At 54.5% G+C, this 24,773-nt stretch overlaps 2 protein-coding genes across 2 annotated transcripts in view; one reads left to right on the forward strand and one right to left on the reverse strand.

The window, feature by feature from the left end:
- The first annotated feature begins 7,098 nt into the window (after window positions 1-7,098).
- Window positions 7,099-15,872, forward strand: LOC311582143 (3-ketoacyl-CoA thiolase B, peroxisomal-like). The gene is made up of 12 exons (XM_084754927.1): window positions 7,099-7,350; window positions 7,489-7,582; window positions 8,343-8,400; window positions 10,150-10,229; window positions 10,655-10,697; window positions 12,033-12,131; window positions 12,972-13,052; window positions 14,129-14,319; window positions 14,462-14,641; window positions 14,911-14,966; window positions 15,075-15,220; window positions 15,509-15,872. Exons 1-12 carry the CDS (start codon window positions 7,180-7,182, stop codon window positions 15,582-15,584), a joined length of 1,275 nt encoding a protein of 424 aa, XP_084611053.1. The 5' UTR covers window positions 7,099-7,179; the 3' UTR covers window positions 15,585-15,872.
- The window catches only part of DLEC1 (DLEC1 cilia and flagella associated protein), a 50,242-nt gene continuing 41,147 nt past the window's right edge, over window positions 15,679-24,773 (reverse strand). Inside the window, exons 26-37 of the mRNA XM_084754901.1 lie at window positions 24,653-24,771; window positions 24,132-24,202; window positions 21,134-21,336; window positions 20,942-21,052; window positions 20,724-20,849; window positions 20,515-20,609; window positions 20,261-20,345; window positions 19,900-20,088; window positions 17,744-17,905; window positions 16,709-16,862; window positions 16,334-16,457; window positions 15,679-16,246 (exon numbers count right to left, since the gene is read on the reverse strand). Of these exons, the coding sequence (XP_084611027.1) occupies window positions 16,123-16,246; window positions 16,334-16,457; window positions 16,709-16,862; window positions 17,744-17,905; window positions 19,900-20,088; window positions 20,261-20,345; window positions 20,515-20,609; window positions 20,724-20,849; window positions 20,942-21,052; window positions 21,134-21,336; window positions 24,132-24,202; window positions 24,653-24,771 (1,563 nt within the window). The 3' untranslated portion in view covers window positions 15,679-16,122. The remainder of the gene's footprint in view (window positions 16,247-16,333; window positions 16,458-16,708; window positions 16,863-17,743; window positions 17,906-19,899; window positions 20,089-20,260; window positions 20,346-20,514; window positions 20,610-20,723; window positions 20,850-20,941; window positions 21,053-21,133; window positions 21,337-24,131; window positions 24,203-24,652; window positions 24,772-24,773) is intronic.

A 24,773-nucleotide genomic window follows, 5' to 3' on the forward strand; every position in this document is an offset into this window, starting at 1 on the left:
CGGAAAGGAAGCACTGTTCGGCATGGTTATTTGCCTGACATAGGAGACCAGAGTCCACCCTTCTGCAAGGAAAGCAACAGACTCACCTTAGTTGAAAAGTCAGGATACCTTTGCTCTAGTCCCAAAGCCCTGGGCACTTGGCCGTGGGCCTGGTAACACACCCCCTCTAAGTAGGGGAAAGGTCGGACCATGGGGGGGATGGGGGGGTGCAGTGGCCCGAGCCCTGCCCTCAGGTCGCAGTGAGCATCCCAACAGCTAGAGGCATGGAGCTGCCTCAGAAGTGGGCTGTCTGCACAATGCTGGCCCTGGCCCAAGGCTGGGTTATATCACTCATGGACAGGAAAATACTTTTATATTTTATTTTTTTTGGATCTTTTCATTTATTGTACGAAGGAGTTATACTAGTCCAAGTTAAAAGCAGACCCTAACATTACATTATACAAGCTGTAAGGTTTTTAGACTTGTGACAAAGGACAGAAAGGAAATTCTACCCATTGCAAGGAAATCTTCACTTAAGCTTCAGAGCCACAAACACTTAAAAAAACCCATGACCCTTCAGCTGGTTGTCCTTAGCCAGTCCAGTCTCTATCAGGAACTGGCATCTGTTCTTGCGCTGGTCACCCTGTAGCTGAGTTACTTCTCTGTATTCTAGATACTCAATTACAGCACCGTTGCAGGCAAATTTCTTCTTTAAACGCTTTCGCTAGTTTCCTTTTATCGTAACCATCAGAGATCCCTTGGACAGTAGTAAGGGTCTTCCTGCCATTTCTCTGTTGAATTCTTATATGGATATAATCCTCAGTGCCAGCAGGAAGCAGGTCACCACCCTTACTTGCATCAGCAAAGGGGTCCTTGGTGGAAAAGGCCTGCGGAAGGCGGCTGCAGGAGAAGAGGGGGCGGGGCCAGAGCTTCGAGAAGCAAGGGGCCCTGAGGGGGAGGCAGCTGAGTCTTTGGTGGCTCAGTGACTGGGCGAAAATCTTTTATTTCATGCCCTCCTTTACAGCTGTAAGACCCAGACAGGACACACTCTAGGTGTCTCCTTAGGACAAGTCCTCTGGAAGGCAGGCTCAAAGACTGTGGAGGCCAGGTACGCGCAGCCATCCACACTCTGGCTTCATTGTGTCACCTCTGTCTCTCTAGCGGAGGCATCTGCCCAACTCAAATCAGCTCAGACTGGGCAGTGGCTCGCCCTGCCAGGTGCCCGAGAGTCTCCTGGGAACTGAAGAACAGGAAGCTGGGTAGGTAGGGAGAACCTGGGAGGAGCTGGGGGAGGGGAATAAATATGATCAAAATTTACTATGAAAAAGTCCAAGAGGTTAAAATGTTAAAAAAAAAAAAATCTGTGGGGATGCTGGGCATGGTGGCACGTGCCTTTAATCCCAGCACTTTGGGAGGGAGGCAGAGGCAGGCAGATCTCTGTGAGTCCAGGACAGCCAGAACTACAAGAGAAACTAAGATATCACCAGTTTTAGTTGATCTTTCTGGAATGGTTTTCTTAATGGGACCCAGGGCTCCAAAAGTTTCCAGGGCTTTAGACTGGGTGGGGAAAAAAATTATTCAAAGTCTGCCTAAAGAACATCCTGGGTGTGAGGTTGCATTGCGCTCTACGAATGTTTGTCACACCACAGTATCTGGAATGAAAACATTTAAAAAAATTTTTAAAAGCCCAGTAATAGGAAAAGCATACACAAAATTAAATGAATGTAAGTAAAATTTAAAAATAATTTAACAAGCACAATACTTGAAAGAGCTAACAAAACGAGACCTGTAGGCGGGAGGGGGGGCGGGTAGGGGGGGTGTAATTTTGAAAGTGTACAGCCTTAGGCAGTAAGGTGTATGCCCCATCAGCACGAGGGCCCAAGTTCGATTCCCAGCACTCATGTAGTAGCCAGGCGTGGAGGGATGGAGGCATGGGGGTGTCGGGGTGCCGGGGCATGGCGGTGTGTACCTAATGTGTTAGTACCAGGGATGCAGAGGCAGAAGGCTCTCCAGGGCTTGCCAAGTCCGTAAGCTCTAGGTTTAGTGAGAGACTGTCTCAAGTAACATGGGAGAGACTGAGGGAGACACTCACTGTGGACGTCTGGACTGTAGACATCTGGATTCTACATGCACACATACACTTGAGCACCTGCGTGAATCACACATGCACGCATGCCACCCCGCACACTCATGCACACATGCACTCATGAGCAAGCACACACGAAGAGCGTGCTCTTTTCCAGAGACCTCCAACACGCTAGCACAGGGAGTTTGGTGCTAGACCCGAGGGAGTTACCAGCTAGATGACGTTTTTGTCTTTAGGGTGTTGCTGTAACCCAAGGTTAGAGGGATAAGGATGGGGGCAAGATTAGATCAAAAGTCGAGACTTTGCATTTTAGCTGGAAACAGTGATTGACTCCATTTAAAACGTGAATTTTAGAAAGTTGCTATTTTGGGACAGAGTGTCGTAGGCCGTCCCCAAATCCCCATGCCTGGCCCTCTCTCACGTTCTGCCTCCTGAGCCTGCTAAGAGCAAGCCTGCACTGCCACAGCTCCTTATGCTGCGGTGGGGATTAATCCTGGACTTGTGCATGCTGGGCAAGCACTCCACCAACATGGCAACATCTCTGTGACAAGCCCTAGAAGCACAGTAGGCATGCTCTTGAGGTACGCAAAGCCAGTAAGCACCGTCAGTAGTGAGAGAGTGAGTGAAAGGTTTAGCTTCTGCAGCACCAGGGCTCACTTCCAAATCAGGAAGCAGCTGGAACAGAGGGAGCCATTTTGTGCACACTCACGTAGGGAAGACGCCATTGCATGCAGAGGGTGGCGCATTCCTGGTCCTGCCTGTCTTCAGATTGTGTTTCTTTATGAATCACGTGCCCTAAAATGCCAGATGGCAAGGCTCCCTGGGCTTGGGCCAGAGAGGCCAACATTAGGAGATAACTTATTAAGAGCAAAGTTAACTGTAGGGCACCTATGGGAATGACTCACCATGACTCGTATTTGGGTTTGTGTGTGTGTGTGTGTGTGTGTGTGTGTGTGTGTGTGAGAGAGAGAGAGAGAGAGAGAGAGAGAGAGAGAGAGAGAGAGAGAGAGAGAGAACATGTGTGTGTATCTGTGTGTCTGTGTACAGGTGTGTGTGTGCATGTGTGTGTGTCTGTGTAGAGGTGTGTGTGTGTAGCCCCTTGTTAGGAACAAAAATCAACAAACCCCTTGAACCTGTGTTCATAGTCATTTAAAGCGACAGCAGCTTCTTCCCTTTCAAGCACAGATATTTGTGCCTAAACCTGTCCTTCCCAGTGGCTAGCACCTGTCTTCTGTCCTGCTTTAGCACCCATTGCACTATGGTGCTGGAAAACTCTGCCCTCCCCGTGAACGCTGACCCTGGAATGCTCTGCCAGCACTAGGCATTTAGAATGCCTTCCACCTGAGATTCTTGCTTTCCATTAAACTGTGTTCCGGTGGGGGCTAGGCAGGGCTTAATGTTGCCATGGCTGGCTTTAAACTTGAAAAGTAGCCAAGAGGTCCTTGAATTCCTGACCCTTCTATCTTCATTCCCCAAGTGCTGGGATTATGGACCATCATGTCTGGCTTTTCCATCAGACTTAATGGAGATTACCAGTGGGAGATCGTGTGGGTCAGGTTGGTCCATGGGGGGGGGTTGGGGGGTAGTTTTACATTGACTGGTGTGGGAAGACCTACAGCCCACTGTAGGTGGCACCATGCCCTAGGCAGAGGGTGCTAAGCACAAGTAAGCACGGGAAGATGTGTTTCTGTCTGCTCTCAGCCGTGGGTGTGGTGCGACTGGCTATTTTAAGTCCCTTCTGCTCTGACCTGCCTGCTATGATGGGCTACAATCAAACTTTGAGCTAAAATAAACAAACCCTTTCTCCATTCAGTTGCTTTATCAGGGTGTTTTACCACAAAAACAAATGAAACTCAGAAAGCTCCCAAGGAACACCACCCAAGGTTGATCTGTGGCTATCACATGAGTTCACCTACACACATGCATAACTGACACATAATGTGCACCCATACAAACACATACAAATACACACATATACACACAAAGACAAGCAATGTGCTTCAAGCACATGAGAGAAACAAAATGGGAGAGACAAGGATAGAGGGAAATGAGGAAGAAAGGTGAAAACAGAAGAAGGGAATTTTGGAGCTCACATAATAGCAAGGAGGTGGTTCAATATTGAAACAGAAAAGGGGAAACACCCTCAAGAGAACACAGAGGGAAGAGTCAGAAAGTTTAATGACTCCTGTACAAAATGTCTTTGTAAATGAAAGGGGCAGAATAAAAAGTTAAACACTTTTTTTAATACTTCAAAAAATCACTAAGAAAGAGAAAAGTTGAGGGCTGGCAAGACGGCTCAGTGGGTAAAGGCACTTGTTGTACATACCCGACAACCTGAATTCCATTCCTGGATCCCACGGCGGAAAGAGAGAAGTAATGCCTGAAGAGATTTGAGTTCCACAAAGTGAGCTGTGGCACACACACACGCACACACACTCACTCACATATACACACTCACACACACATACGCACACATTCACACAAATACATGTACTCACACACACATACAACACACATATACACACACTCACACACACATATATACACACACATACATACATACATACACCCACACATATATACACACACTCACACACACACTCACACACACATACTATTAAATAAAATAAAATGTAAAGAAGATAAAAAGCTGGGGCTAGATATGTAGCTTAGTTGTTTGAACGCTTGCCTGGCGTGCACGAAGCCCCAGGTTCTCATCCCCGTCTTGAACGAACAGAGTGGGGTGGTGCAAAGCTTGTAACCTAGAACCCAGAACAAGGCAGAGGCAGGAGCTCGAGGTCGTCCTCAGCTACACAGGCAGGTCCAGGCTAGCCCCCCAGATACCCGAGACATGTCTTGAAAACAAAACAAAACAAAAAACAAGTGAAAAATTCAGTCTTTAGGATGAGCAAAATGGCTAAGAGGCTTCATCCTAAGATGTCTGGTCACCAAGTGCTCTGTCCGTGAGAGGAAAGATGAATGCCCTGGGTGCAGCTGGGAGGGTGAGGGGAGTGGAGCTAGGACCTCCTCCTGCAGCCATGTGGGTCCCCTGGAGTTGGCAGGTGTGGCGTCTCTCCCTGCCTTCAATCCCAGAGAAGCACTCTGTTGTCCTGACGTCTGCAGTCTCTGCACCTGTGCTGGGACAGGGGCTCCCACACTTTCATTTGAGGTCTCTGGGGCATCTCAGGCACGTCCTTGAGACCCACCACCCTGGTTGTGGAGTGGGCTGTCCTGTCCTGATGCTATGCAAACTTCTCTGGGCCTTTCTCAACGCAGAAGGACTCAACATTGTGACACCGGGACATGGCACTGTTACCTACAAGGTTCACACTCAGCATCCATGGCATCAAGTTACAAAAAAACCTAAACAAACAAAAACAACAAAGCACAAAAAAAAATCTCATTTCTTCTCAGGCCTTAGATACACTACGATTTTGGTCTTGGGCAGTAGCTATGGCTATCCTAGGCCTAGCTGCGTGCAGTCAGTGGGTGGTGGGTTTGTACACGTGTTATAGGAGTGATGTGGTCACAGTCTCCCCCCACCCCCCACCCCTGGGGCTCTAGGAGGTTCACAAAGTCCAGCACTAGAAAATGGTGGAGAGGGGACAAGGGAGGAGGTGTGGTGCAGCCTGCCCTCTGGGGTGTCTAAAGAGCACACAGGCCCCGCTCTTAGGAAGACAGGGAGGCAGTGTGTGCACTTGGAGGCGGAGATGGAAAGGCATGTTCTGCCTTTAGGAGTCTGGGTCTCTTATGCTTCCTCGTAGACGTGTGTGCTGGTGTGTGTATACGCTGAGATATATGTGGGCACGTGTGTGTGCATACAGGTGAAGGCCAGAGGTTGTTGGTGGGTTCATCCTGGATCTTCCTCCACTTTGTTTTTTGAGGTAGGGCCTCTTTCTGAACCAGGAGCACAGTGGTTTGACTGGTCTGGAAGCCACTTTGCCCTGAGGATCCTTTGCCCTTCCCCATCTGAGCAGAGCACTAAAGTTATACAGCTGCCGTCAAGCCTGCACATTGAAAAGGTGTGCACGTAGGATCTGACCTCTGACCTCACGCTTGTGGGAGAGGCACGTCACCCTCTGAGCCCTCTCCTGGTATCCTCTCCCTTCATGCTTTTGGGCTTTCCTGGGGTCTGAGAGAAACATTGTTATTGTCATGGTCTGGGGCTGGCCAGTCACTGTGACTGGGGAACTTGGTAACATCCTAGATGCAGGGACTCCGGTTCATTCACTCAGCAGGAAGTCACTGGTGAGCTAACGTGCCAGTCACACTGCAGGCTCCTTCGCTTTGCCAGACACTTCGGCTACGGGGAAAGGGGACCGGTGGCTGCAGGGGTGTTCGACACTAAGGAAGTGCATCTCAAACAGGCGTTGAGACCCGTGGGACATTCTCAGAGACCTGTAGGACCGCTTCAGTGCCTTGATGCAGTGTGTCCTGCTCTTCCGGCCAGCGAGCTGCCCAAGAGTAGGACCCGGAATCTCAAAGTACTTAAGCTTCCAGCTTGTGTCCCAGGACCCAGGAGAGAAGTGAGCAAATCAGAACAGGAATCAGAGGCGGGACTTCAACTCCATCTCTAGTGTAAAGCTGTTGCCAAGGCTCCAGAACCTTCTGCCTTCCGTCTGATAGTGTGTAATGGCAGTGTTAGGAGGTGGGTATCCTGGTTCATGCCCAGAAACCAAGAAGACTTTTGAGGTTCTGCCTGCAGTGTTGATTGCAAAATGCTGTGAAAAAAACCAGAAAGTTACAGTTTACACTTCTGGGAGGGACTTCAAAAATGTGCGCAGACTTTAAAAAAAAAAACTATATATTTGAAACAAAATCTTATTCTGTAGCCCAGACTGGCCTTGAACTTGCATGTACCCACTTGCACCATCACATGGGTTAAATGGATGCTCTTTGAGGAGGAGGGGTTTTGAAGTTCATTGACCGGCTTTGAGAACCTGGAAGGTGATGATGGGGTGGCCTCACGAAGACTCACCTTCTGATTGGCTGCAGAACGGGTGGGCAGGACTTGTGAAAAATGTAAAGCTCCGACTGGCTCCCTTGTGCAAGCCACCGGTTTTTTATTCTTTGGAGTCCAGAGCCCAGGCTGACCGGTGAGACCCACCTCCGCGATGCATCGGCTGCAGGTAGTGCTGGGCCACTTGGCTGGCCGGCCCGAGTCCAGCTCCGCGCTACAAGCCGCTCCCTGCGCCGCTGGCTTCCCGCAGGCTTCGGCCTCCGACGTGGTGGTGGTGCACGGACGGCGCACCCCCATCGGCCGCGCGGGCCGCGGCGGCTTCAAGGTGAGGCTTCTCCTGCGGGCGAGGGGCGCAGAAGGCAGCCAGCGCGGGTGGGATCCTGCCCTCTGGGGTCCGGGGACCGCAGAGTCCCCGGGTGAGGATGCGGGAGCTGGGCTCACCGCTGATCGCCTCGTCTTGCAGGACACCACCCCGGACGAGCTTCTGTCGGCCGTGTTGACCGCGGTTCTCCAGGACGTGAATCTCAGGCCTGAGCAGCTGGGAGACATCTCCGTGGGTGAGCTCACCTGCTGGGCCAGCACTGGGCCCTCCACGCCCTTCTCCTTCCCCGGATCCTTCTCCCACACCACAGACCTGCGTGCGCTTGCTGAGGGACAGGAAGGACTCTGGACCATTGCTCCTAACAGCCTGTCTCAAGCCTAGAACCTTGGGCGCCCCCTCGAGGCACACCAGCCAACTGGGTGGAGGTGGGAAGCCGGAGTACCAGGTGGTGGTAGCTGCTCTAAAGCACAGATGTTTCTGGACACTCCGGGAGGTGGGAGAGCAGGGATCCCTACCTACGCAGACGTCCTTTCCCGGGTTACAGGTACAGACGAGCTCACCCCGCTCTGCTCTAACCCTGCTTTCCCTGAACTAGAGCAACGTAGTGTAGGACATGGTTTTGTCCAGAGGTACCAGCCTGTTCCTCACCACCGACCCCCTGCACTGACTTTGGGGAGGTGACAGTTGCAGACTCACTTCCCTCAGCTTGCAGGCTTTTCGCTGTGTGCCTCTTACCTTAGAGACTCAAGCAAGCGGGCCCCCAACTTGTGCCGATTTAAAGGAGCTCGCCCTACTAAGCGTACTGTGGGCGTGGCGCTCCAGCTTGGGTACCTGACTCGCCATCCCCCACATCCTCCACAGCCTCACGCAAACCTCTCTCTCTAGAGGCTGTAGTTCCTGGAGAGATCTGGAACATCTCCTTTCTGGGGCGTGTTTTACCTTAGGCCTCAAAGGACACCACCTGGCACTGAGTAAGGGCTCTCTTCTGCCCACAGGTAATGTGCTTCAGCCAGGGGCCGGAGCCGTCGTGGCACGAGTGGCCCAGTTCCTGAGGTAATCCGTCTGGCTCCAGCTTTGATTGTCCACCATGACTGTGGGGGGTGGGGGTGGGGGGGTAGAGGGGCCCTGGCACAGGGGATACATCTGCGTGTGGTGGAAGGTCAGGTTGAAAGACGATATTGAGGCAGCTAGAGTGCGCTGAACTCTGCTCTGTAACCTTTCCCCTATTAGAGGAGGGGGTGTGTCACTGGGCCCATGGCCAGAGCACCCAGGGCTTGGGGACTGGGTCAGGGCCTCTCTGTGGTCTAACTTTCAGGCGAAGCCGTCTTACCACACACCCTTTAGAGGCAATGATCGCATCGCCACGCCGAGCCGTCTCTACTTGCACTCTTAGTTGAACATCTGGGATGTGCAGGCGCTTGCAGTCAGCAGCAGCTTGGGGTTGAGTTGACACCTCATGGGGGGCACAGGAGCCCAGGGGGAGGCAGGATATTCTTGGCTTTCATTACTGGGGAAGCAATGGTTCATTAACTCCTATGTGGAGACTGAGGACGCCCTTCCCCCAGTCCTTCCTGCTGTGTGGGTTGGAAGTCATAGCAACACTGGCCACTGACAGAACAGGAAAAAACAAAACAAGACAAAACAAAACAGAAAACGAACCAACAAACCGCAGAACCTCTGGGAACTTAGCCTGATGTTCAAGGTCTCCCCGTCTCTCTCCAGGTTAACTGGCCTGCTTCCTCCAGTTGGCTGTTTGGGGCTGACTGCCTGCTTCCATCACGCCTCTGCCCCTCCGTCCCCACAGAGGGCTGTCTTTGTCTGCTTCACCTGTCCCCGCTGAACCCTGCCCAACTGTACGCTCCTCATTCTTTGTGCTTAGCGTCCTCAAACCCTCGGGGTTCAAACGAGTGCCCCCCAACCCCCACCATGTTCTTCCTGTGCTGTGGCCGCCCCACACGTCAGCTTTCTCTGTATTTATGAGGCACAGTGCTGTCCGCTCCACAGATTCTCTGCGGTGAGACCTCAGGCTCAGAGGCTATTTTAGGGGAAACTTGGTGAATTTGGTAGAGTGGTAGCCAGACATGAGGGCACCTAGGAGAAATTCCGCAGCGTGGGGAGCCACCCACCCTCCTCAGGGCCCCTTCAGGACCTGGCTTAGAGCCCCAGTTCAGGGCCTCGCCGGTTCTCCTGCACACCAGCACCATCCTAACTCCTGGGGTTCTCAGTGTCAGGCAAGGGTCTGGGCTGGTCCCGGGGCTTTACCGTGTTGGCCAAGGCCTGCATGCCACCTTGCAAGGCAGCTCCAACAATAACTTAGTGGCTGAACGCAGGGAGCCCCAGAGCAAGGGGTAGAGGAATGAACATGCCAAGTGGGGGGGGGCACCCCACAGGGCTGGAAACTAGACACATTGCCGGGGATGAATGGTGGCTCAGTGTTGGAGTGTTACCGCTGTGCCGCAGCCTAGCAGCAGTCTCACGCTCAGAGGACCACAGAAATGACTGGTTCTCGTGGCTGAGTCTTCATGGCAGCAGAAGGAGGCTGTCGGTGGCCTCACAACAGGCCCCCACGTCCGTGTTGGGAACTGTGGGATGGCTGAGAATGTGCTTGGAGAGTCTGGGTAGAAAGTCACTGTGGAGACAGGTCTGCACAGATGCTACTTCTGCTATTAGGAGCTGCTCAGTTGGGGGCGGGGCTGCCCGTTCTCCTCATCTGTGCACACATTGCTGGGGCTCTCGTGGGCCCCGATTTCTGTGAGATTATGGCATGTTCAGGGCCGGCTGCCATCTCTACTTGTGTTTCAGTGGCATTCCAGAGACGGTACCGTTGTCTACGGTGAACAGACAGTGCTCGTCGGGGCTGCAGGCAGTGGCCAACATCGCTGGTAAGTTGTGACTGCCGGGTGCCCGTGAGCATGCCCTGATTTTGACCTCAGTTCTTTTCTTGTTTTTTTGTTTTGTTTTGAGACAAGGTTTCTCTCTTTGGCCCTGGCTGTCCTGGAACTCTATCTGTAGACCAGGCTGGCCTTGAACTCGGAGATCCACCTGCCTCTGTCACCTGAGTGCTGGGACTAAAGGCGTGTGCCACCACTACCAGGCTTTGACTTTGGTCCCTGACCCTCACGACCCTAGGCAGGAGGAGTGGAGGAACAGCCATAGTCACACTCCCCAGTCTTTTTGGGTGCTCCCGGGTCTTCTGTGAGGCTTTGTTGACTGCACCCCGAGAGCAGGGAGGGAGCGGGCTGTGCTGCTGCTGCAGGGAAGGCCCGCCCTGGCCGACGATGGTTATGAAATGCTGCTTTTGTTGCAGGTGGCATCAGAAATGGGTCTTATGACATTGGCATGGCCTGTGGGTAAGATCGCCTTCCTGCCAGACCTTATTAACTGATGCAATAATCAACTAATTTTAGTCTGTTCGGCTATAATTCTCCCCGACTGCCTGGCAGCTGGCTGGGCTGGGCTCCCACAAATGCAGCCTAGGAATGGTTGAAGCTCTGAGTGTAGTGGCCTCTTTCCATTCTTACAAATCTGGTTGTCACGTTGGAAATCTGAGCCACATGGGCTTCCGTTGCACTGGCTGATTTCCCATGTTCCTGAGAGAAGTGCCAGAGTGGGTTCCCTGAAGTCAGCGACATTTCCTTACTATGTAATGTTCGTCTCCCTAGGATGTAAACTTGTCTGCCACCCTAGTACCAAGGGAGAAATGCCAGCTGGCTATACTGTGCTCTGATCTCTGGTGATCTGCTCACTGTCCCCTTCACTCAGACTGCACCTTTGTTTCTGCCTCTGGGTCAAAGCCTGTTAAGCCTGATAGTGTCTCCAGGAAAGGACAGAACACTGGGGCCACCTGCATGGAAGGCAGCCTAGGAGAGCTTTGGAAGACGGTCTTGGCAGGTTTTGGAGCTAGCAGCGATGCCTGGAAGATACTTACATCATGGCCTGATCATCCCCTAGCTTTAAGATTTGCAGCTGGCTCAGGATCGAACTGTGGGACCAGATTGTCTATTTGGGGTTCGTGCTGGTGACAGTGAACAGCTCATATCCTCATATCCTCATCTGCAAGCAGGGACACCCTCCTCAGCTCTGTGATGTGGTAGCTGACTCTGTGGGGCACGTGTCACTCAGTCACACAGTTTGACAGGGTCTCATGCTTAAGCAGAATTCAAGTGCCTAGCCAGGTCTATATCCTGGCCGAAGCAGGAGCATTTTAAGGCTCACCTAAGCTATGGAGCAAATCTGGGGCTGAGGCAGTTTAGCAAGGTCCTGTCTCAAAATGAAATCAGTTTCTTCTAAGGCCAAGAGATGCAGTTTAGCAATGCAGTGCTCATTCACCACACAAGACCCTGTGGTTAAAACTCAACCCTTCTAAAAGAACAGAGGGTTCACGTTACACCAAAGTCAGGAGAAGGCTTAGCAGAGGCCTTTGGCAGTCATGTGGACTCGTGGCTGCCTCCCCAGCAATGTCTGACTCCTCTGCACTGCCCACCGGCCTTTTTCTCAGCCATCCCAACCCACGCAGGCTAGGTCTTTAATATAGGCTTAGTGCTCACCGTTTCCCCTGCCTCCCGCAGACTTGGGGACACTGTGGGCTAGATCAGGCTGATTTGGTCTGCACTGCATTGGAGGGGCAACTGGAGGGCCACCCCTGGGGCTTCCTGCTAGAGCTAGAGCTTGCTCCTTTTCCTCAGGGTGGAGTCCATGACCCTGTCCCAGAGAGGGAACTCTGGGAATATTTCTTTGCGTCTGCTGGAGAACGAAAAGGCCAGAGACTGTCTGATTCCTATGGGGTGAGTATCTACAGAAAGCTTCCTCTCTCTCTCTCTCTCTCTCTCTCTCTCTCTCTCTCTCTCTCTCTCTCTCTCTCTCTCTCTTCTCCTTTGTGGCTGGCAGTGCCAAGCCCTGAACCTGCCACCCCCCCCCCCATCCTTCATCCTTGGAGTGTTAGGCTCAGCAAGATCGAGGTATGGGATTGCCACTACCTTCCCTGAGCTGCCCAGTCTCAAGGAGGATGGTGGCAGATGCCGCCCCCATCCCGCTACAAAGCCCCAGTTGGAGACCTGGAGCATTGGAAAGGATTGGGGGGTGGGCACTGAAATTCTGAACATGTTTGGGAAGGACTCGAGACTGTGAAATGCAGTATACAAGAGCTGCTCCATCTCTCCAGGGCTTTAGCCTTGCAACCAGGTCTCTGAGCTCAAGGGTGTCCAAGGGCTAGGGATTCTGGGATACTGGCCACACGAGAACTCTAGGCTGGCCTGGCTTGGTCCGTAGCCTGTGTTTCCAAGAGTAGCCTGGAAGCCATTGGAGAAACTGCAGCCAGAGTGTGCCCCCAGCATCCCTCCTGCCCTCGTGTTACGGGCTGAGGCAGCTCCCCTGGGACAGTTCCCTTTGTAGGTCCCACATTCACGCTGCTCTGCCTTGCAAGAGGGTGTCTTTGAACTGCAAGTCTTTGAGCATCCATCACGTGGTTGCTCGGTATCCACGATGAGCCACGAGTCCCTGGGGTGTGGACTGGAAGCTTCTGTCTCAGACCTGGATGCCCGGAGCTGCATGCACAGGCCTTTAGGGTGGCCCTAGCCCTCAGGCCAGCAGACCCACGACCTCCTGCTTTCCTGTCTGTGTGCTAGGATAACCTCGGAGAACGTGGCTGAGCGGTTTGGCATTTCACGGCAGAAGCAGGATGCCTTCGCGCTGGCCTCCCAGCAGAAGTGAGTGTGGGTGGGGTGGGCTATTGATGCCAGGGCTCACATGATGGTACAAAGGTGCTGACTAGCCTCATGCCTCTAGCTGGGAGGTGGAAAGGCTCAGCATCATTGTCAGGTGTGTCTTCCCAGGGCTCTCTAACTGTTCACTCCATTTTGTGTTCTCTTCCTACCTGGGCCTCAGCCTCTTCCCAGCTCTGCTCCTTGGGGCAGAAGGACTAGGACCCTGTTCTGCCCAGATATTGGTGCCCATTGGTGATCTCTAAGGCTGGATTTGGGGCCAGTGATGCTAAGGTCTAGTCCTCCCAGCACAGGAGGCAGACCTGGGCCAGGAGCCGTGACCTGAGGCTGCCATTCAAGAAAACCAGAGCCTCAGGCCTGTGGGGAGCAGAAGGGCAAGTTGGCCACTTAGGCCATGTATGGAGAACAGCAAAGGAAGGGATAAAACCTGAGCCAGGCGGCCTCACCTTTTAGAGTTGGTCAGCAGTGTGTGTGTGTGTGTGTGTGTGTGCGCGTGTGTGTGTGTTGCCTGGAAGCTGGGCGTCCCTGCCCATGGGAATGTCTACTTCCGTTTTGCACATGGCTACAAAGGGTCACCCTATACGAGCCTCGTGTACCAACTGCGTGTGAACAAGAACATACATCCATCTCACTGTTAATTTGAGATGGGGAGCAGGTGAAATTGTACCTTTAGCGGTCAAGCATGAAACTTGAAGAATCCAGCACAAATATTCCCAAGGGTCCAGCCTCATAGTGGAAGAGACCACTGAGCAGGCTTAGCGGCCAGTGACTCAGGAGAGCCAAACGCAGTAGCACCTCTGAACATCCTGGGTTGAGCACCAACGAGATGTGAAAATTAGGAGTCAGTGATGAAGAGTCTAGGAAAGCTTTGGGCACCCCCTTCCCCTCCCAGAGGAGGGCAGTGTCCTGAGGGACTGTCGGCATCCATCACAGCTCCACCAGGGGATGAGCAGTGGTTGCACAGCCTGGGGCTGTGTGTCTTCCTGAGTTGGCCAAGGTCAGGGAGAGGCAGGAAGGGATCCCAGACATGCCTGTGTCTTACTGTCCCGTGGTGCTGGCAGGGCGGCGAGAGCCCAGAGCCGGGGAAGTTTCCGTGCTGAGATCGTGCCCGTGACAACCACCGTCCTTGACGACCAGGGCAACAAGAAAACCATCACCGTGACCCAGGATGAGGGTGTCCGTCCCAGCACCTCCATGGAGGGCCTGGCCAAGCTGAAGCCTGCCTTCAAGGATGGAGGCTCTACCACGGCTGGTGAGCATGGGCCGGCACTAGGGCTGACTGAGGTGACCTGTTCCACCCTGGAGCTGACCGGGACCCCTGGGAAGGTGATGGTGGGGGGCTGGCTCTCCTCAGCTAGGCCTGATGCCTCCTTGTCCCACCTTCCCTTCCCTAGGGAACTCCAGTCAGGTGAGCGATGGAGCAGCTGCCGTCCTGCTGGCCCGGAGGTCCAAGGCTGAGGAATTGGGCCTCCCCATCCTTGGGGTCCTGAGGTCCTATGCTGTGGTTGGCGTCCCACCTGACATCATGGGCATCGGACCTGCCTATGCCATCCCTGCGGCCTTGCAGAAAGCAGGTGAGGCGGCTCCTTCTCACCCTGGCCTTGGGTCCCTCAATACCTGTACCTGAGACTTGGGTGCTGGGCTTGACCCTGTGGGTGCTGTGGGTGAGGCAGGCTAGCGCCCCACACCCAAGGGCCTCCTGACTCCACAGCTGGGACTCACTCACTTGTCCCTAGAATACAAACACTAGACTCCTGGGGTCTGTAGTTGGGATGGGGTCCTGGGGAGGCCCAAAGTCCAGCCCAGTGGTCGTTGTCAGCTCTGGTCTGCACCTCACCCACAGGACTGACTGTGAGTGACATAGATGTCTTTGAGATCAACGAGGCCTTTGCCAGCCAGGTGAGTCTGCGTCTCGGTGTTGCCAGGTGGACGAGTGATGCATGGTGGGACGAGAGTCAGGGGTGCAGGGTGGGCCGAGACTCCGCCTACTGCTCTGGCTCCTTCCAGGCCCTCTACTGTGTGGAGAAGCTGGGGATTCCCGCTGAGAAGGTGAACCCCCTGGGGGGTGCCATAGCGCTGGGCCACCCCCTGGGCTGCACTGGAGCAAGGCAGGTCGTCACACTGCTCAATGAGCTGAAGCGCCATGGGAAACGGTAAGGCTGCTCCTCCTGGGGTGCTGTGGGGGTGTCTGAGCTGAGGTGTCTGATAGCCGGGCCTTGGGGAGGCGAGCGCACACCTGTGGTTCTGAAGGCTCGCTTAAGAGGCAGCATAACCTGTGGAGGGTGTCTGGTGCCTGGGCGTGCGTCTGTGTGGGGCTCAGTCCCCACAGATCTGCTCTACTGACTTTGACTCTGCCACAGCCCTTGTGGCTGCAGCTCTGCCTGGCGGGGACATGGGTTGGGGTCTGGCTCTGCCCAGCCAATGCAGATTCTCTTCCCCAGGGCTTATGGAGTGGTGTCCATGTGCATCGGGACTGGGATGGGAGCCGCTGCTGTCTTTGAGTACCCTGGGAACTGAAGCCCTGGCTGCGGGCACTACCCAGAGAGTCCTACCGTGGTGACCAGAGGGACGCTACAGAAGCCACCTGCGTGGGACACTCGGCACTGGAGGGGCGAATCACAGCACTTTAATTCAGAAGATGTAATAATACAGGGACAAATGAGCACTGGGCCATCCAGCCCAGTCCTCTCAACTGAACCAAAGTCAACGCAGGCCACTCTTGACCATGGGACCATGTGTGTTTCTGTGGGACAGCGGCCTCATGAATGACGGCCATAACAGACATAGTAAACGTGTGTTCTCTGACTTGGGTAGCAGTCATTTCCCCCAGACCTTGCTTTATTGGGCTCTGTGGACCATCACTGTAGAGACTGCCATAGGCTCTCTGGTGGTGGCCTGTGCTTGTTAGCCCTGAGACCCGTCATGCAGGGCTTGGCTGACGTCATTCCCTAAAAGGAGATCCCTCATTCTAGAAGCTGCTTCGGCCCCGTAGCCTGTGTGCCTCTGCTCAGCAGCCCTGCCCCTCAACCCCGAGCCAGACTCACGCCCCGGAGCCTCAGAACTGCTGAGTTTTAACATATCTCTCGTCGAAAGAGCCGTGGCCCCGCAGCCTCAGGGTGCAGGGCTTCTCACCCAGAGTGCCTTCCACCACCACCGTGGACTCGTACAGCAGGCCGCTCCTGCGGAAGGGGTGGGTGAGGTTAGGTAGTACTGGCCGGTGCCCAGGCCCTACAGGCCGAGCCCCGGAGGCAGGAGGCAGCTCTCACCTAGGACTGAAGGAGATCTGAAGGGGAATGGAGGTTGGGGGTGCATTGATGGTTCGGGCCTCCAGCATCCCGCTGCCTGGGGAGACCCCAAAGGCATGATCTTCCCTGGCTGGTTCCTCCTGCCCTGCACCAAGAAGAAAGGGGGCTGTGTGTGGGCGGGGCTGTTGCATGTGTTGTTCTCCCAGACCAGACCAGCCTCTTGGGTGCATCACTGGTCATGCCAGCAACCCGGGGCATGGCAACCAGGAACTCCAGAAGTGTCGGATGCCATGAGCCCTAGGGAGCCAGTCTATTTGGAGAGGATCCAGCAGTCTTTCCTAGGGGGTCTTGCTAGTCCCATCGAGGGACAGCGGCATATGGGAGGGCCCAACGTACCCATCAGCACTGTCCAGTAGCTCAGACAGCCGCTGAAGTTCATCAGGTAGACCTCCTGGGTGTGCTGCTGGTTCACAAAACAGGTCCCAAAGTCTAACCAGCTGGCAGAGAGCCGCAGCGATGGCACAGCCACGACAGCCCGCAGGGGCACCTCCTAGGAGCCCAAGTCAGTGACTCAGTGGAGCAGGAAACAACCTTGCCCACTGGGGGTGTTCTGAACCGGGGTCCTGGGGCACAGGGATCTCCACCTCACCCAAGTACTGATACTTCTGAACAGAGCTGGGGGTGAGGGACTGGGGCTTGGCACTGCCACCAAAGCCAGAGGGGCAGGTGGAATCCCTGCAGAATGACACTCTCCACTTCTCTGCCTGCCTCCTACCCACAGACCTGTGTCCTATTCCCAGTCAGCAGGTCAGTCAGCCATCTGACCTCCTTCACCCTCCTTGTCTTCTGCCTCTTAGGGGGTCCAAGACACCCCCCAACTTATTAGACCCTGAAACCAAGTGGCCAGAGGCCCCTCAGAAGTCCATGAAGTCAGGCACTGCCATGGTCAACTTCTCCTTGGCCCCAGCTGCCTCCCAGGACCCTGGCTGCAGGACTCCACTACCCTGCTCTGCTGCTGGTGTCTCTGGCACCTCACAGGGTTATCCTTCAGTTCCTTGCCTGCGTCCACGGCCCTCTGACTCCCGTGGTGCCACACTGGCCTGTGTGTGACCTGGCCAATGGCAACTCATTCTAGCACTCAAAGCCCCGCAGGAGCCAAGCCACGCCCCTCACAGCACGGTCCCCACCAAGGTGGCCACATCCTAGGCCTCTCTGTGTAGTTTCCATTTTCCCTCGATTAGACAGGAGACAGGCTTCACCTGTCACCTCTTCCAGGGAGCACCATGGATTGCTCCCTCCAGCCCCTCACCCTTGGGGAAGGGTGCTGTCTTTCTTCCTGAGGCGCAGGTGGTTGGGGTAGGGTGGGCTGGGGTGGTGGTGGGGTGGTGGTGGTGGTAGAGGTAGCACGGGTAGGGGCAGGTTAGAACATGCCTGAATGGTCTGGTTGGTGAAGCCCAGGAGCAGATTCTGTGTAAACACCATTGTTTTCTCTCCGTTCTTACTCTGCTGGATATCCACTCCAGGTAGGATCTGGTCGGCTGGAAGCTTCTGGTAGGACAGCAGCTCCAGGGAGAGTAAGAAGGATACGTCCACCTGAGTAGACGTGACATGGCGTCACCTGAAGGTGGGTGACCTGCTTCATCTGAAGCTCTCCTGCCTCCTTCACTCCCCCCCCCCCCCCGCGACAGCTCCTGTTCCTCCAGCCAGGTCCGGTCAGCCTCTAGCTTATACGGCTGTGCCCCCCCACCCCACCCCCAGTGCCCCAGCTGCCTTGCACACAGCTCAGCAGAGCCCCCATGTCAAGCAGTTGGTCCCCAATGCCTCCACACACCCACTGTGTGCACAGCATCCTTGTCACCTTCCTTGTCCCCCCAGGAGTCTACCAGAGGCAACACAGTAAGGAAACTGTCCCTCTCTCACTGAAGATGACTTGGGGTGAGGTTGTGTATATGGGCCAAAGAAGGACTGTTTTTATCCTGAGGCCATGGAGGGGCCTGTTAGGGTCTGAAATGGGACATCCAAGGCAGCATTTCCTTTCACAGTGCCTCTCGATACTGTGGGGAGCTGGCTGTGGAAGGACGAGACGGCTGAGAACAGCAGACAGGAGATCTAGAGTGAGCGAGCCTTGGGCTCCTGGCCCTCAAGACAGCTCTGTGGAGGCTCATCAGAGTCAGCCGGAGTGTTGGCCACACGCACTGAATCCTGACTTTCATGTGGCAAGGAGGTAGGAAGGGGGTCTGGGAGCTTGTGCTTGTTGTGAGCATTCTAAAGGTCGGTGTTTCCAGACTCGGAAGCCATTGTCTAGGGCCAAGACGAGGAGCACGGGCAGAGCTACAGGTCAGAGGTCACCCTTGGGGCTTGGTTGGTTATCAGGCTCGGAGCTCCGGCTGGTGGGAGTGTTTGCAGTGGTACCGAGTAGAAAAGGGGCCGCATGGGGCAGGACATGGTGATGGTGAGTTCAGTTGTATGGGTTGTGTTTCGGTCTAGAGCTAAAAAAAGTTCCGGTCAGGAGCCAGATGCTCAGGTACCATCTGCCTATGACCACAGAGAAGGTCCAAGGCCACTGTGTGATGGTCATTTTGTTTCCCTTTCTGAGAGTGTTTGGTTCTCCCCCGAGCCTCCCGGGGAGCTCTAGTAGAAGAACCCTCCCATCCTCTTAGCTCTCTTCATGAGGAACCCAGGCGGAGTGGTCGAGAGAGCTCTGTGCCATCTCCCACAGCTCTGGCTCTGGCTCCCCAACCTCCGCAAGCGAGGCATGGGAAGTCCCTCCAGACAACAGGTGGCAGGCCCTCACTGCACAGACAAAGATGTGTCTGCAAGCCTGTGGCTACTCAGTGGGACCCTGGAGGAGGTAGACCAGATGACCCAAGATGTGCAGAGTAAGGCAGGCACTCGGCAACAACTGCGAAACTCAGCAACAGAAGGGGTGAGGGTCTGCAGGGAGGGGAGAAGGAGGGCCTTGCAAGGCTGGAGGGGAGGTGGGAGAGGGAGGGTCTGCAGCTTTGCAGACCTTGACAAGCCTGTGCTTACCCAGGGAGCCGCTATTCAAAGGGCTGTGCGCATGCCCTATTTCTGCAAAGCCTGAGTCCTATTCCCATTTCAGGTACCCCTAAACCCAAGGAGGCAGACGTTCATGGTTATTGTCAAGGCATCCCCCAGGACAACCCCACCTTTAAAAATCCAGGCTCTGTGTTCTGCGTGGCTTACATTCATGGCAATCCAACTGTGAGTGGCCCCAAGCCAGGGCATTTAACCTTGAGCCAAACGGCACATGAGAAGGGAGGGTCATGGTGTAAAGCAGAAGTGCTCATGGGACATACACTGCAGAGTCTGGATGTGCTTATGGGATGCATGTGGCCATTTGCAGTAGGTCTGTCTGTGTGGAACCTGTGCAAAGGGACTATGTATGTTGAAAGGGACACGCTTGGGACGGGAGGCACACAACCTGTGATTGTCCATTTACCTGATGCCTAGATGTGAACAGGGTGTGTGTGTGTGTGTGTGTGTGTGTGTGTGTGTGTGTGTGTGTGTGTGTGTGTGTGTGACCTGTAGAAGTGGGGAGGGAAGTGGTCCACCCCTGCACTGACCAGCATGTTCTCCTGTGGGCGGAGCATCAGCTGCTGGCCCGTGGAGGCTAGCTCCTCTTCACACTGCTGCTGAGGGGCTCCACCTTGAGAAACGAAGAAAGGCCTGGAGACCAGGACCCGGAAGTAGTGCAGAATCTCCCTGGTGTTGATCAGTTTCAGATGACGGGTGGTAAGCCAGTCACTCAGCACCTGGGGGCCACAGAGGTGCGGGAAAGGGCTGGCATGCCACATCTCTTCCCACTCCTCAGGCCCGTGACTCTGGGAAAGGGACTCAAGACTTGAAAGGCCTGTGCCCCAGAAGGACCCACAGGCACATGGGAGGTCCAAGTCCTTTGACTGGTCAGGGTGACAGCATACTTACCCCATTGCAGGGATTTTTCGGGATGAGGTCGCTGGCCTGGCACCGGAATTCCAAGTAGCCACTGCTGTCCAGTTCAACATCCAGCCTGCCCAGTGACAGGCACTGCTCTGGCAGGCAGCCAGGGTCTGGGTCCCCTACCGCCCTGTCCGCGCCCCTGCTGTCTCCTCCTCCCTTCTGTTCCCGTCCTTTGGCTCTGAGAACCCCACCAGTGAAGTGAAGAGATGGGGACAGGCAGGGAGATCCGGCTGACTCACTGCGCGTGTCGCACGTGGCCGTTCAAATCTAGTCTCAGGGGGCCAACGGCAAAGCCCTGAAGACGCCGCATTCGACCTGGAACCTCTCTGTCTGTCTGCAGAGCCCAATCCATCAGAGATCACTGGTGGTCCCTGAGCTGAGCAGGCAGTGGGGCTCCCAGGGGAGAGGAGGTAACTATGGTACCCTCACCCCAGGTGGGAAGGCTCACCTCCTTATCCAAGCTCATGAAGCCCAGGGCATAGCCAGTATACCCCACCTTGTGCATAACATCAAGGCTGAGCACCGTGGGTGTGAAGGAGAGGTACATGGTGCTGTTGCCTCCAGCTGGGATGACCTGGCAGGAACACGGTGGCCTCAGCCCTGACCCATGCTCACTGGCAGGGCCAGGGCAGCTCCACAACAGAGCGCCTGCTGCTGCCCACTCACCATCTGCCTGGGGTTGATATGGTATATGTTGTCGGAGGGCACTCCCTCATGCCCCTGCAAGATGACTGAGATGATCTGCTCTTCAGCCCTGGTGCCATCACCGCAGCTACCCTGTTGCCAAGGAGACTCTGCAGTTCACGTGGGCTCAGCTGACCGGGGCCTCATCTCACCACACCCCGTACCCCTGCTCACCGATGAGGTGACAGCATAGCTGGACAGTGACATGTTAGAGAGACTTGGGGACCCTGGGGAGCTGGCCTCAGAGGTCTCGGGGCACACGAGCTCATTCCCAGCTTGATCCCGCAGCGGGAAGGGTGGTCCATAAAACACGAGCAGCTCCAGCAGCTGGTCCTCCTTTTCTTCTGGGATGTAGGTCTCCCAGTCTAGGCGGATGTCTGGAACAGTCATGGAGGATAAAGGAAGGGGGAGGTGGTCTCTTTCTGGTCCCCACCTCCTTACTCACCCACATTTCATGGTGGAGGAGACATCAGTGGTTTTTTTTTTTTTTTTTATGATGCCACAGGTTTAGAAAAAAGTTCCTGGGGATGGGAAGATGACTCAGTTGGTCACTTATTGGCTGTGGGTACTGGTTAGTTTTGTCAACCTGTCCCAAACTAGAGTTGCTTAGCAAGAGGGGACCTCAGTTGAGAAATCACTTGCATCAGTCTGTCCTGTGGGCATGTCTAGGGGACATTTGCTTGAGGAATGATTGATGTGGGAGGGCCCATCCCACTATGGGCAAGGTCACCCCTGGGCAGATGGTCCTGGGTTGTATAAACACAAGCTGAGTAAGCCGAGAGGAGCAAGGCAGTAAGCAGCATCCCTCCATAGTCTGCCTCGGTTCCTGCCTCTAGGTTCCTGCCTCGACTTTCTGTCCTGCCTTCTGTGATAATGAGCTGTATGCCAAATACACCCTTTCTTCCCCTAGTTGATTTATTTTTCATTGTATTTTGTCACAGCAACAGAAAGCAAACTAGGACCCTGTGTACACAGGAGGACTTGAGTCTGAACCACAGAGCTACATGAAAGGCTGAGTGTGGCAACACATGCCTGTAATCCCAGCTCTGAGGAGGCAGGGACAGGCTGACCCCTGGTGGTTTCTGACCAGCCAGTCTAGGCTACCGGCTACCTGCTGAGTCCTGGGACAATGATAGGCCTGTTTCAACAAGCAAGGTGGGTGGCACCTAAGGAACAACACCTAAGGCTGTCTTCTGGTTCCTACATGCATGGGCACACTCATGAGAGCATGTCTAAACACACACACACACACACACACACACACACACACAGAGAGAGAGAGAGAGAGAGAGAGAGAGAGAGAGAGAGAGAGAGAGAGAGAGAGAATAGTTCTTCACAGGCTTATGTCACCTGAAGCTCTCATCATCATGTGACCATTCTTCATGTCCAAATCCCCACACCTAGGCCTTCCTTGCTTCTCACAGCTTCCTGTCCCATTGGTTTGCCTCTGACAGGTTGGCTTCCCTTTGTACCCCTATTCTTCTGCCCAAGAGGCAGAGCCAAACTCTGGATGAACCAAACTGCACCATCCCCCCGGATAGCACTGGGTAAGTCCTCCAAGCTGAGGAGAGTGTACGTCATTTCTCCCCAAACCTGGGCTGCCACACTGTCCTCGTTCCTGAGCACAACAAAGCTTAGCTGCACCTTCTCTCCTCGGACACCTCCTGTGGCGGCCTCCCTTCACCTGCCAGACTTGCACCTGTCTGCAATACTGTTCCACGTAGCAGTGACTCAACAAGTCCAGTGCCCCTTCTGCCCCTGCCTGCCCGTGCACTCCACCTGGCTGCTTCCTAGCAGCACTACAGCTAGTTTAGACTTTTTTTTTTCCCCATGCAAAAGCTTTCCTTAGCCGTGCCACCTCTTCAGCTGTGCCAGGAACCAACCATCCAGTCACCTCCTCGTGCCTCAATTAGCACGGAGTTTCTGAATCAAACAGGCAGGCACTGGTCCTGGGCACCAGTCCTGGCACCAGTCCTGGCACTGGGGAATGCATCGGGATACACCCAAGGCTCATGATCTTGTCTCTCCTGTCTATTATCTGGTGTCCGCTCCATCCCAGGGTCACCAATGACCTCCATACCTTGAGTCTGGAGGACTGGAACAGTCTGCGGAGATCTTGAGTGGTGAGGAAGGAAAGAAAACCACTAGGGAGAATGGGAGCCAAAGAGAAGGCCTGGAGAATGGGGAGGGGGGGTTGCGACATAGGCCTGTAATCCCGGCTACTTGGGAAGATGAGGCAGGAGGACCCCAAGTTCAAGTCTGCCCTGAGTGAGTTCAAGGGTGGCCTTGGCACCTGGAGAGACCACATTTCTAAATAAAAAGAGAGAATGGCTGGGGAGAAGGCCGTGGCCAGAGCACTGGTTTAGCATAAGCAACACCGGCAGTTGACCCTTTCAGAACCAACAACCAACCAAAAAAAAAAAAAAAATCCACAGACAAGGTCATCTCGGGACTTTCAAAAGCTTAGCCTCCTGTTCCTTGTTTATCAAAACTACACGTAACGGGAAAGTGCATACTCCTGAAAATTGTCCTCTGTCCTCCACACTGTCAACATATGACTCTTCCTCACACACACCAATAAATAAATAAATGTAATTTACAACCAAAAACAAACAAGCAAAAATCACACCAAAGTGTTGGCAAGTCAGTGACACTAAGATAGGCAGGTAGCAATATTTACACAAGGCAAGGGGAGTCTGGAGAGTGAGAGCGGTAAACTAACGGGATCGATGAGGAACGGCCAGGGGCAGGGACGAGAGAAGAAGCTTTCAGTGCATCCATAGAGCAGTGTTGTAAATTCAGTGAGGGTCTGATCTCAAGACATGGCGGCAGTGAAGACAAGAATAGTTTCAGAGCTGTGTGGCTCCCACAAGGAACAGACATTCCCAGTGCCCTGCTTCTCGCCTGTGGCCGTGCCTTCCTTAGAATGGGCTGCAGAGTTTAAACCTCTGGCTTCTGAGTTGTCCACTACCCTTCCTTAGATCACCATATGCCCACCACCTCTCTGCTCTACCAGATGCATCCTAAGCTCCCCAACCCCAGCTCCCCAGCCCCCACCCCCTCAACCCCCCAAAAAGAAGCAGAGAGGCTCCTCAGAGGCCCCAGCACCTGTACACTCCCCTCAGGATGGAAGGCCAGGGGAGCCTCCCTGACCATGATGTGAGCAACTCACCACAGGGACTGGAGTTATACAGACGGAGTGTTCTGGTGACTGTGTCTCCTCCGGAGATCTGGGTCCCAAACCTGGAGGGAGAGGGCAGCCTGAGCTGGCCCACTCCTCACAGACTGTGCATCTCAGGCCAGAGAGGCATCAGCCATCTGCCCTTGTCCCAGTATCACCAAGACCCAGGGCTACAAGCGCTAGAGGAAGTGTTGCATCAACCCAGGGCTCTGACACTGTGCCTGGGGTCATCAGGTGGGCCCTGGCTTAGCTGTGTCAGCCCCAGGGTCTGGTGCTGCCTTGGATCACTCTCTGCCCACCCACCCGCTCACCCCAAAGCTCAGAGAGGCACAAATGCCCCTCAGGTTTCTCTTCTCCAAGGTGGCCCCGCCCTAGAGCCTCCTTAGGGATGGCTCAGGTGGGCCCAGGCCAGCTGGAGAACCAGGAGCCGGCACAGACAACCTGGCCTGGCAGCCAGCGGGTCCTTGGGGAGAGAGTCCTGGGGATCAGGGACTAGGGCTGAAGCCGGGTACCTGATGATAGGCTCCTTGGGTAATGGGGCCACACTGTAGCATGTATTCCTCAGGGAGCTGATGGGACAGCCCACCACAGCCATGTACACGGGGATGACGATTACTGGTAGGTCTCCCACCT

This window comes from Acomys minous, assembly GCF_964271855.1.
Source record: "Acomys minous genome assembly, chromosome: 13".
Taxonomy (NCBI): domain Eukaryota; kingdom Metazoa; phylum Chordata; class Mammalia; order Rodentia; family Muridae; genus Acomys; species Acomys minous.

Bases quoted from the DNA above. Each gene is read 5' to 3' on its own strand.
- LOC311582143 (XM_084754927.1), top strand. From the start codon at position 7,180: ATGCATCGGCTGCAGGTAGTGCTGGGCCACTTGGCTGGCCGGCCCGAG. The intron at 14,642-14,910 runs GTGAGGCGGCTC...CCTCACCCACAG, and splicing joins TGCGGCCTTGCAGAAAGCAG to GACTGACTGTGAGTGACATA. The intron at 15,221-15,508 runs GTAAGGCTGCTC...TCTCTTCCCCAG, and splicing joins CTGAAGCGCCATGGGAAACG to GGCTTATGGAGTGGTGTCCA.